General features: G+C 47.6%; 1 protein-coding gene across 1 annotated transcript; it reads right to left on the bottom strand.

The window, feature by feature from the left end:
* Positions 1-696: 696 nt before the first annotated feature.
* CTHT_0011690 (DNA polymerase eta-like protein) lies at positions 697-2,407 on the bottom strand (the record flags this gene model as incomplete). Its single annotated transcript, XM_006691625.1, has 4 exons — positions 697-731; positions 787-1,859; positions 1,923-2,060; positions 2,130-2,407. The coding sequence occupies 4 exons, from the start codon at positions 2,405-2,407 to the stop codon at positions 697-699; spliced, it is 1,524 nt and encodes a 507-aa protein (XP_006691688.1).
* Positions 2,408-12,802: the final 10,395 nt, after the last annotated feature.

Below are 12,802 nucleotides of genomic sequence, written 5' to 3'. Positions count from 1 at the left end.
CGTTGTACTATTACATTTTCCTGGCTTAGTTGAAATGTCAAATCCACCGCCATCAGGATACCATTCCCTGCTGACATGCCTTGCGCAAGGGCACGAGTGTGGAGTTAAAAGCCCTCGCTTCCTTTGGCGAATGTGGTTTTGTACATACGAACTGCAGGCATTTATTGATGCATGGTTACTTCGACAATGCATGAGCTTCCTTGAGTTACCCAAAGCTCAGCTTCTGTTGCCCGCGTTCCATCCTCTTGGATCTTCCCGATCGTTTCGACGCCGCAGGGAGTTTCCGGCTTCCGGATCCGACATTTGCGGGAAAGGGCGTTGTTTTTTTGACAAATGCTGGGGTGACACGTTCTTGATCTTGGATGTCTTTGGCAAGATGCCAGTCCTGGTGACATTGCAAAGCTTCTGGACTATCCAAAAAGGCGCTGCACCGTGAACAGGAGAGAGCATCCATGAACTTGCCCGAAGAATTGATTGGGTGATGCGGTGCCTCCTTGCTGGGCGCTGTTTCCGTGTCTCCAATGATAAGAGGAGAACCCATGGCTTTTTGGAGAATGAAAGGTTGTTTCCTAGTATCTTCTTCGTGGTGATGACCTTGAGAAGTCGGTGAAGGAGCCGTAACTTTTTTGGTGAAGAAGTGTCGGATATCTTGGACATCAAGTCGCCGTCGTTTTGTTTTCGAGAAAGAGTTATCTTTTACGTCTTCAACAGATTGTGCTCGCAGACGATGGCTGGGTGGTTCGGCTTGCTGTCCTTTTAGCAAGAACGCGTCTATGCCCATATTACCTGAAACGCTATCTTCGAAGCTGCCAACGCTAAGGCTGAGGCCAGCGCAGGGCCACACATTCCCATCTTGAACGATATGCGTCAAGAGGGTCTTTGCCAGATCAAATAATGTACCATCATCCAAAGCGCGGCCTTGAGGGATAGGACAGGAGCGTGAACGGGCCTGTCCGCCGAGTGGACGGTAGTGCAGGTTGATAGTTTTTGGATGGCGTCTGTGTTCTAAGACTCCTTCTTCGACTAGCCGAGAAAATATATCAGCGGCAAAGATGCGCAACCATCTGACGGCCTGGTCAATAGTGGTGAGGGTAGGTCGGAAGGATTTGGCCGACAACATCGACTTGATTTGGATCCTAGGGTTCACCTCGCTCATGTCAACGCCCCGAAGCGTGTTATATAACCAGATTGCGGTTTCGTCTCCCAATTTCACCTTCATTTGCTCGATAGGAACAGTGAGAAGATCTGGTATCGAATCGGTATTGAAGGCGCGGCTGACTTGTTCGCCTAATTTGCCACCAAGGTTGCGGATCTTAGTGAACTTCACCCCAGACAGAAAATGTGCAACTGCCCGATTCCGTATGACGGTTTGCTGGTTAGGCTTCTTATAGCTTGAACCCAGCTTGCTAAGAAGCTTGTTCCTTGCAATTCCTGCGGAGCATGTGTAGCCGAGTTTCTCTTTGATAGACGAACGAAGATGCCGCACAATCCCAGATGCCACATAAAAAGCCACATCATCCCAATCTGGGTCGAGAATTGCGAGCGTTTTGTTATCAGAATCTCCTGCGTCGACCAGTGTGTCGGCTTGCCAGTCCAGATCAGAGATAGGGGGAAGCGGGAGCAGCTCAGACAAGTCCCTATGTGGCTGGGGACTAAGAAGTTCAGGGAAGCGTTCGAGCAAAATGGCGTGAACATGGGCAGAGAGGTCCAGGAACACCTCATCGATACTTGCCTTTTCCACCCTCTGAAGGCCGTGAGGGAGTAGTTCCTTAATGAGGACCAGAATCTTCCTCGACTCGGACCGATAAGGGTCAAGACATACCTTATCGGTCGCAACTTGAGGATCTTCACGATAGGCCCTGCGTTGATGTGGCAGTCAGCCATATAATACCTCTCTGTACATTATATCTGTTGCCACAAACCATTTGCCGTCTGCTTCTCTCCAGGTAGCAACATGCTGGGTGATCAGCTTCGGACAGAGCTTTTTCGCTTCAGTAATGGTACAATGCCGGCCGATCCCATAACTGCGCGCAGGGTAGTTGACAGCAATTAGACCCTGCCTGTTTTCTTAAGTAAGCAACGGCGTTCCTGACAAAAAACAAATGCGGATCAACGAGGACTTTTCTCACCATTGTTGCACCGCAAAGGGTGTATCTTCGGCGATACCGAGTCTCACCATCTCAACTTGAGCATAAAAACAATCCAAATCAATATGTGCTACGACTCGTAAAGGCGAAGAGGGGATACATGAAGCCATCTGGCTCAGGTGACGGAAGGTAAATTGAGAGCATCGTCTAGGGTTGGAGACACTTGAGTCCTCGCGGGCACATTCGCGGGGTGGCATATCGTTGTTGGACCAGCTCGTCTGCTGAACATCCCAAACATTCGGAGCTAGTGGCTGCTGCATTTCTGTTGTTTTCAATAGCATTAGCAACTAGCGTCTGGATTAAGTCAAAAAGTGACCTTTGCTTTTCTGCTTCTTTAATTGCACGGTGACGGGGCAACGCGGATGGGTGTCAAGTCGCGTCTATGGCGCGGTATTTGCACATTTGGGGCATAATGCACTTGCGCAGAAGCGCAGAGCCACTGCGGGCTACTACATTTACGCCCACCGTACAAGCTTAATTTGCAATAAAGTGCTAGCGCACACTGCATCTAATGCTAAAGAAATGTTGCAGCAAAGAAGAGGTGCGCCACAGGTACTACAGGATGAAGGAGTGAGATCGGATCCCTGAGCACAACTTTCAAAAATCCCGCGTACAGGAAGTGTACAAGAGGTTAATCGACCAATGATTGTTTGAGTCCGGAAAAGGATTTATAATATAAAGTAAGCGTGGATTAATGATAGCAGCGGATATTGTATACAAGCAATGCACCTGGGTGTGGATAGGTGGTTACATACCTAGATTTCTGAATCCCAATGGTAGGTGTGGTGGAAAGGGAAGGTCCAGAGTGTGGCCAAGAGCCAAAAAAATGCCCGGAAAGCGAAGCGCTCATAATCCTACGATATGATTGGCCAATTTCTATATCCGAAAATTTCCAGCACACACGCCACCGTAGCTCGAACAAATCTTGGCGTACCAGGTGGGTGCCCACGCGTTATGTCCCAAATGTGCAAATACCGCGTCAAAGCATCGATGGGTTTCGTGGACCTGCCGGTCGCTGTGGGTCAATGTAGTGGGGTCATTTATTACGTCATACCCCAACCTTTGGTACATACCTGCCTAGATACCTACGGTGTGCTGGGGGTTGTTATCTCCTTGGCGAGGTTTGTGGTGTCTTGCTTACTTGGGAGAGAATCTTGCCAAGGAGCTAACAGAGCAAGCCGTGGCTTGTCCATGAACGTAAAACTTTATCCAAAGAAGTGGTATCAATGAATCAAAACTCATTGCTTAACCATACTTATTATGGAATATAAGAGGAGAAACTGCAATTTACTAAGCAGGTCTAATCTTGATCGCGCAACGAGTGAACTGCAAGCCGTCTAATGCAGGCAGTCCAAATGCGTCCTTAGGGACTCACAGGTAACACCTGCTCTAAGCTACGTTGAGGCTCCGCTCTCGACTCTCAGTTTTCTGCTTGTTTCCCAAATTTAGACTCTGCCTAACCTTCCTTATGCGGTTAATGATATTAATGCCTTTATATCTTGATTCCATTCTCCATTCTCCTGTTACTTGATTTGATGTTTTCTGGGCCCAGATGTCCTCATTCTCTGAGCATGTGGAGCCTTTTTATCTCTCTCCTTCCGGGGTCTCTAGTAGACTCTCAAGACTAACTCCCAGGGATTCTGTCTTTTCAGCTACTCCATTCTTCTGAAACAAGTTGCCCGATTGTGCGATACCGCATTGATCTAAATAAGAGAATATAGCGATGGGCTGGGCTATGGATGTCCTCAGGCTAACCCCTGACCTTGAGTCCCTGCGGCGTAGCAAACTTGGCATCTGACACCGTCCATAAGCATTATCGACCTTCATTGTAATCTCCGGCCAATAAGGCTACTATAGCTCCACGATCAACATCTCTCCATAGCCATTGAGGATTATCCGACCTCAAGTATCTATGTTGCAGCACCCCTTCATTTACATGCCGGAAATCTACCCGTAACGTTCTTGGAAATAGGAGGGCCTAGTTCCTGTGTGTCTATGGAAATTTGGACAAATGGTTTCTTGTGATTTCACCGTCTTCAACGACATTCACAACGGCGCTACCAATCAGTCATTCATTGGCCAACTCCGAGGGGCTCTTGACAGCAAATTCCCCAGCCGCCAAGCAGAGTTCTCAAACATCCCAGCCTGACATATGGACCTAAATGAAGTTTCGGGCTTTAGAGTGTTTACTTTATTGGTCTTTCGCAATGTGTTCAATTAAAATGAGCACAGGCATGCGGATAACAAGGCTGGAGTCACCGCTACAGTCAACTTCTGCTTTTGGTGCCTGGTGGACCGAATGTCAAAGTCAGACAAACGCAAATTGTGTCCAGGTGCTATGAATTTGTCTGTTTCAGAACGCGGATATGCTGCTATGCTTGCAGAGAATGGAACACACGTGGTAGTCATTTGTCCGAGTTACCTACCTAGTGGCTCTAGGGATCTCTGCTAGATGCCCATTTCCCCGGCTGATTACCTCTCAACTCTACTTCATCCATCTCACCACACTCCATTCATGTGGCTTCTTAATATCATAATTCCTCGGTATCTGGTTTTAACAGATGCTGCCATCCCTGTTGTCTCCTAGTTTGCGGTACAGTACTCCCATAGTCCTGTAAAAAGCCCGAAGTAATGTCTAGAGTACGGATAGACAAGAACTCTTAAGCCAGCAAATAGCATGCTCGACATGGTATGAAATATTGACTCGGTCCTGCGCCCGAGCCATGAATAACTCGATTCCGTCATGTAAGCGCTGGTTCCAGGGCGGCTAGTCCGCCTCTCACAGATGCAGCAAAGAAGTTGAGCCCAGCGCCACTGAGGGCGAAAGATAACCGTGTGTTCTCAAGCCTACCGTCCAGGAAGTCTATTAACGACACAAGCTACAAATGAGAAGACCACTTCGGGAAAGAGCACCATAAGCGAGCAGACGGTAACTCCGATGGCTTTATAGTACATCACCTACTAACATAACTGGTAATTATTTTTACTCCCTGTGATTCCTCTGACCAAAAGATTTCCCTTTGTTAACCGGCTCTGGAATACTGCCAACTTGTCTGCTGACCGAGCCGCCTGTTACTCTATTCTCCCATAGTGCTGTTTATGGAGACGTGTAACGCCGTGAGGGTAGAAACGGATAAGAGGCATCAAGGCCGTCATAGTATGTTGGACAACAACAGAGTTTTCTCTCAGGGTTTCGTGTCTATAAGTAGTCCTGTGTTGAGAATAAGAGCTGACGGGATCTCCAGTCATTCTTGACTTCAGACAAAGCAATAGAAACAAGTTGAAGTTGCAGGCAAGCCACATTGTTATCCACCTCTACTCCTGAGTTAAGTGTGCTACCATCACATTAACTGCCACCACAACATGTAAGCCAACCAAACATCACTGTTCGCTAATGACCTCTCCAATATCTAACCCTATTACCACACAGGTCAAGCAACGGGAGCCAAAGCTTCATTGGAAGTCAGGGGCAGAATGTCATGGCAATTTTGACTCCAAGGACGCTTCCCGGAGCGGAATACATTTTCAAGTGTTGTCAGTGTGAGGGAAGGAGTGAGGAGGTACTCATTAACATAGCAGTCTGTGAGAAGTGTGTGATATGTCAGCATATGAAGTGCTCGAATTGTCACAGAGCTTGAGAGAAGCGAGGGTATCGTTGAAGAATGATTAGTACTGGACAAAGAAATTTGGAAATTGTCAAGGAAAGATGAAGGCCTAGGCTATTTTCTAGGTTTTGATGCCGCCTGCAATAGACATTTCAACCAAGTTAAATTGAAGATATTACACTGCAATCATAAGCAGCACCATGCTTGCTGTATAGAACAAGGACTGAGTAACTAGATGGATTCACAGAGCTCGTTACCAGAGCCATGCATAATACCGTTCCTAAACTTATCCACACTCCCAGAAGAACTAAGCAAACAATCAAGAGCAACCAAGAAAGTGATCCATCCCAGGGTATCTGTTCTGTCTATGTCATTAACGAGTTCATTCAGCCCAATCGCAATTTTGTATTGTAATCCACGGATATTTGGAGCACTTCAAATTTCGACTTTCTCATCCTTTGGGAGCTCGGGAAGTCCAAATCGAATCCGCAGCTGATGATAAAGCGGCCCCATTTCGTAAAAGCTCACGTTATTCTCATAGTGAGAACACGGCGAGTCTTTGAGGGGTAGCAGCCAGTCTATGATATTGTCGCCCATAATCGATTTCCAGTTGCGAGAATACCCCAAATCCCAAGGATTTTCTCCCTTTTCTGTCTTCACTATAGCGAATGTCCGTGTAGCTAGTTGGTCGCGAGCTGAAAGGAGCTCGTTGTTTCTGGCTGCTGCATGATCAGCCGGATGGGGCAGAGGGTAAGTGATGACATTGTAGTTTGGACCGGGAGGTGTACCCCGAGGAACGCGAATAGCTAGCTGATGGACAATGTTTTTTGACTTGACATAGTCAACCGCTGTGAGGTTCATCAATATATAACGAACTGAAGTGAGCGTCATAGTGAGGGTGAAGAGGGCAAAGACGGCAGCGAGGATCAAGTCGACAAGAACAAAGCCATCAAGGCCATCTCCTTCGTGCAGTCTCGATTTAAGGTAAATGGCGGCTGCTGTTGAGACAACGATCGAGCAAAGCGATGCGTAAAATGTAAACTGGACGAAAAATTTGAATGCTAGTGTTGACCTAGCATAAGCGGTACGTCCTCAAGTAGTCAATATGGAAGGAAATGTAAACTCACATGTCTCGCCAACAACGCCCCCAACCCAAGGACAGAAATGATCCATTTTTCGCACACATCTCTCGAGCTCGCTACAGTGGTGTACACGATCGATTCGATAATTGCAGCACCTGCTACACCAGCGAGGCATTCCGTCATTTTCGCAAACGAAAACATCTTTGCTGTAAAAGGCCTCGAGCCCAGGTATGTCGGAGTTTCTGTCTGGTCGCGGCTCATACCTGAAGCCGTCCTCTAGGTCCTTATTACGATGCTTCTGCTTCTTCGTCCTCTTCGCTTCTTCGAGGGCTTGAACTGCGCTGGGCCCCAAAGGGGTAACTCCAGGGTTGCGCTGAATAACCAGAAAGACTCGTACATATGTCAAGAGCATTAAAAAAAGAAGATAAAGTACAGAACGAGAAATGCGATGCTGGCGCCAGTGTAATTTTTGGTGGATATGAAGAAGTCATCTGCAGGTGGCTGTTTAGTCAGGCTGTCCATCTCTTGTTCGAGCGGCGAAAGATCCATGGGTATCATACAGCAGATCCGCTTGACCATGACATATGTTGTGAAGCCAGCGCACCCTGCCAAAAAGAGAGGCATTGCACGCGTCAGCCATCGTGTCTCTGCTCTGCGCGCTGACACCATCTTGATCTGGGCTGGGAATTTGGCACTGTAGCCAGTGCAAGGTTGAGTCGCACAACAAACACGATCTGACGCGCAGGCACAAGTCCGTAGAGTCCTGGATCCGCTCTACTGGGAGCAGAAGAAAGCTAGGAGCATGGAAGTATGGTGTTGATTGAGGTGTTGAAATTTGGCCTGAGAATGTTGATGCAGACAAGGCTGGTGGGTGAAGTTCAGACGGGAGACGATCCCAGAGTCAGGCGGTCTAACGCGCTTGCTGTTGGGTCCACAGAGAATTAACCGTTCGATCGAAGTAGGTTGCAGCTGGTGGACCACAAAAACAGCCTGGCTCCCTGTGCCTGAGCGACCTAGGTAGGCAGGGGCTTGAAATGAATGGTTGCATCGCCCCACCAAAAACGCTTATGCACGTCATGCAAGCGCTGTACCCATGCGGAAAATGGATCACTAAACACCAGCCCATACATCAGACCAGCACCCTACTTAAGAGAATATATAGATTGTGCACCAGTTCTTGTTGTACAGAGTATTAGGTTGTCTATGACATTTCTCATGGAAGATGGTATCTCGATATTGTATGCATGTTATGGCAACATTCAGCTGGCCTCTTGAAGTCCTAACGGACTGTGCACTGAAAGATATCAACAGCCAACGGCCGTTGCGGGAGCGCTTATGGATTACCTCATGATACAGAAGCAGAAAACTGCCTACATAGGTTCCTTTCCGTACTCGGTAACTACATCGTTAAATAACGAGACATAAATTGCTTACATGAATAGGTAACAGGCTGAGCAAAGAGATCATAACAACGATCTGCTTCCTATCTTCACACTTCGGAGAGCCAACCCAATAGTGCGACGATTCCACAACCTCCTGAGATGGGTTCGAAGGTAGTGGCCAAGTTGCAAAACCTGAGGGACTGGGGTCCTCATACAGTAGTTTATGTGATTTACTGCGGTCACCAGTTGTTGGTTGACAACTGTTTCCATTGCTGACTGAGGGAGTCCTCATCGTGGTTTTAAGGGATGGGTGATCATACTTATTTATATTCATGTCGTTGGGGTGCCTGCCATAGTGTTGGAGCCCTTGCCAAGCATCTTTGTTACCGTCGTCGCTGGGTGATGACGGTGATAATCCTTACATCCTTCTAATTGGTCACTGCTCTGGACCTATTCAAGTGGGCTGTCCATTGGCTCCCCACCACACCGCTGTGGGGCAGCTGCTTATCCCCACTTCTAATCATAACAAAAATGTTAGTCTATATTCCTTAATGCCCTCATTATGAATGCAAATGCCATCAAATAGCGCGATTGAACGCCATGCGAGACCTAACAGTACGGAGAACTATTGGCCAGGTATTACGTCTAAGCGCTTCATATCAGCATTGTGGTGGACATGACAGCGAAGCCAACTCGGTCATCATTATCGGAACTGGGTAGTACCATGCGCATGAACAAGGCTTCAAACTATGGCTGTCTCAAAAGAATCAAACCCGGTTATCTTCGTGTGGGAACGGACAGATAATGGTAAATATCATCAATTTCTAGCTCGTTAGTTGGCATATTTTCTGTCTGGAAGTAGATCTATGCCGTTGCAAGTGCCGTAGGTCAAATGAAGGAAGACTTGGACCTGAGCACATTTAAATCGATGAACATGCACCAACTGAATCCTGCTCGTCTGCACCACCACTGCATCTAACAGTCATCACTGCAAAGTCTGATATAGAGTATAATGGAATATAAATACAAGCTTTCGATTGATAGAACAGATTTCAATATATCCGACCGACGGAGACATAAGGGCTGAGACAGAGGCGCAGATACCTTTTTCAGAAACTGGTTATCTTACAATGTGTAATTCAAGAGATGTCGGGCAGCCTTTTACCGAGCCAAGGTTTGCCCAAATCCACAACAATCGAGGAGCGGGCCGAACTGCAGCCACAATGGCAGGTCCACAAAGAGCAGCCCCGCCCCAATACACCTGAACACGCGACACTCGTATGCGGCGAAATATCTCCCCGCGCAACAAGAATGCTTGGCTTGGGATCAAGTTTACATGGGAGTTTCTCCAAAGATTGAAAGTTTACTCTCAACCAATCTCGTTCTGTAAAGGATTCTCCGGTCAAATTTTGCCCACAAAATTGACCAGTGAAGTACCCTCCGATGATAGAATGAAAACCTAGGTCCTTGTCCGCTAACTAGGCTACCAATGTTTCTGATAGATCACCCGAGCCTTCACAGGCCAAGATATAACATCGAGCACAAGGGAACAAAACAACTGTTTGGCAAAACTTATAAACCGGCCCCTGCTTCGATCAAGCGACAGAAAAACCCGTTGCTTAACGATGAAGACAGTCGTTTGCAAAGGATTGATGAATGTGTCCCTTCCGGTCCGCCCTATGTTATTCATGACCATTGCTGCGCCTCGGGTGTCTTGTTTGGGCCTCTCTTGGAATGACCTGACTTACAACGCCTCCGCCGACGCTATCAGTAACGGGAAATATGTCAGTCCTCCTTAACGCTCGGTCGGCCCGTCAAGTAAGGGCTGCAAACATACATTCAAGGCCGGTTTGCGCTGTGGTGACTCGGTGTTGCATGCTCATGGCCTCAAAGAAATTTCCATAACCGCCCTACCCGTGTACGCTTCATCTTGACGCCCTGTTATGATGCCACTTCCACAGCGGGCGCGACAAGATGGCGATGCAGGTCGGTATGAGCCTCAGGGCAAACTCTTATTCGGCTTCGTGAGAACTGAGAGAGATGCAACATAAGATATAAAATGGTAGGCCCAGACGACATCTGAACCTGTACAAATCATCACCACATCAAATCCTGAGTTCATCAGATCTCGTCTGTGGTCTATCCTTCTCTCGAGTTCTGAAGCAGCCATCGCAGCAGCCAAGGACAATTGGCATCCATTGAGAATGGCTTCCTACCGCAAAAAGATGTGGCGTTGTGTAAGTGTTGCAACTACGGAAAAAAAGGGCACAAGTAAATGCTAACAATAGCCCGTGAGTAGCATAAGTGTAGAACGCCAAAGCAGCGCCTGTCTACCCTTGAATGTCAGACATGTGACCATCTCAGATGTTCTTCCTGCAAGATCGAAGAGTGGGAATGCAAGTGGTATTGTGTCAGTACCATTTTCTTTGATCAAGATTGGAATGCTGAGCACTAATAAAGCAACTAGACCAATTGCAACGATGGTCCTTGGAGCTTCGAGATTCAGAGCTTTTGCCCTGAATGTCAATATCCACGACCTGAAGCGAGATATTGCCATATGGAGTGGTCACTGGCTCCTATGTACTAGCAAAGTTGCGGCTATGCCTTTTTTTCACAGCCCCTCAGTTTACACTCTCTTTCCAGTCACTCGTTCCGTTGTCTGAGTCCTTTACATCAGCTCTATATATCGGCTTTCCCCCCCTGACTCTGAGTCTTCTTATGCTACCCTTCAAGTGGTAACAGAGAAAGGCAAAGTTAAAGCATGGGACTATGAACATCAGTATTGATCTGTTGGAGGCATATGCAGGATGAGAAGGCATAGAGTACGGCGTTTCAGAGAACGGACTTTTTAGGCTGGGAGCTAGGTTCATACTTGGGAACTCTTGTTTGTGTTTTAGTGGCAATTTCCTTTGACTTTTAGTTCGCTCTTGCGGTTATGATATACTATTGAACTCTACACTCTTGACCGACCGATTGGAAAACTGTTCCTCAGTTCCGCTCATCCTTGTTACAATCTTGTCAACCCTGGAGGGGTTGGACAGTCAGTGACTTGGTGGATCGCTGACCGCCCTGTGATGAGGACTTACCGACGTCCAGGCACAACACACTTTATTACCCTTCCTGTAACCCCACTGTGACTAGCGAGTGGGGGTTAGGTACCTACCCATGTAAAATATCGGGTATCCATGCGGCCGGTACCTGCATGCGGACACCTCTATCAAGTATGAAAGGAGCGCAGGCATGCTCGTGGTCCTCGGTGCAACACTGCTGTGACGTGCTACACAATAACTTTTTGTTTACACCGTATGGCTTTGATATAGATTTTGTTGCAGTGAGTTAACAATTCTTAAATTACATATCGGTCAAATGAGTTGATAGTAAATCGGTTCATGGTGGTCATTGTTGGCCATGCTTCGCCCATGTACAGCCTCAGCTTCTCACTCTACTTTTATGAAGCTGAATGCTATGTTTTTCAGACACCACATAAGTAGATGGACTGAAGGCATAACCAATTGTATCCCCATCAACGCAAAGCTGAACTGCAGCTATTGGCTGCTCTAAAATGTTGCTTGCTGACACTGATGGTCTTATCAACAAAAAAGTTTGGCTCAAACCTACATATGCAAGCTACCCCACCCAGAACGTGGTATGTACCTCGACACCAAAAGGGAGATGAAACCCTCTACCGTGAAGACCCCACCTTTGGTGGGTCAAGGGCTCGCGGACCCACTCAATATCTTCAAACCTGAGGTATGCCAAGACTGAGCAGAAGTTGGCAGTTCGTTCGGGCCAACCGAGAAGCAGCCCTGCATGGTCATGCCGATGGGTTGCTCCATAACAGCTCTGTCTCGCAGCCGCAAAGTTCGACCTTTGGCCCCACAACGCAAACACCACGATCCAGTGCAAAAAGCTGGGCCTTCCAAGTTGACAGATGGACTTCAATGAACATCAGAACATGACCAAGACTAGCGGGCTTAGATAGCCTTGCCAAAAGTGAGCCTTGGGCAGCAATGTTAAGCAGCCACTTGGCTTGTTTTCTGCCTGTGCAAGTATTCCGAGCGGCCATTCTCCGGCCCCTGGATGCGCTGGACCGAAGCCACACGTTCGGCCATGCCGACAAACGGCCGATGTACGAACGATGCGTGCCGATACCGCGGATGCGGAAAGCGAGCAGGTAAAACTTCGTTGCGGCTCCCATATCTTAGAAACTAAGTGACAACTTCACTTTTATACCTTAGTTGCACTCCGCGGTCATGTGAGCACAAATCACCAAGTGCGTATGTCATCTGGGGCCCTGATCTCTGTTTGAAACAACATTAAGAGCATGGCTACTTGAGAGCGCCACAACTTGCAAGCCAAAACACTGGTGACTAAAACAATGGGTTGAAGGAAGAAAAAAACAGACCGTATCTTACTCAACCTCACCCAGTTCCAATATCAGGAGCCCTACAACCGGCGAGACAATCCCTGGAAGCGGCAGTGCAGAGAAACACCATATCCCTTCTACCACGAACACCATGAGCCCCAACCCCGCGCTTCTTCCCATCCTCTCTCCCTGACAGTAAAGAATGAAGCTTGAAATTTCC

This window comes from Thermochaetoides thermophila (genome assembly GCF_000221225.1).
Source record: "Thermochaetoides thermophila DSM 1495 unplaced genomic scaffold scf7180000011814, whole genome shotgun sequence".
Taxonomy (NCBI): domain Eukaryota; kingdom Fungi; phylum Ascomycota; class Sordariomycetes; order Sordariales; family Chaetomiaceae; genus Thermochaetoides; species Thermochaetoides thermophila.
This window is presented reverse-complemented; position numbering and strand designations above follow the sequence as displayed.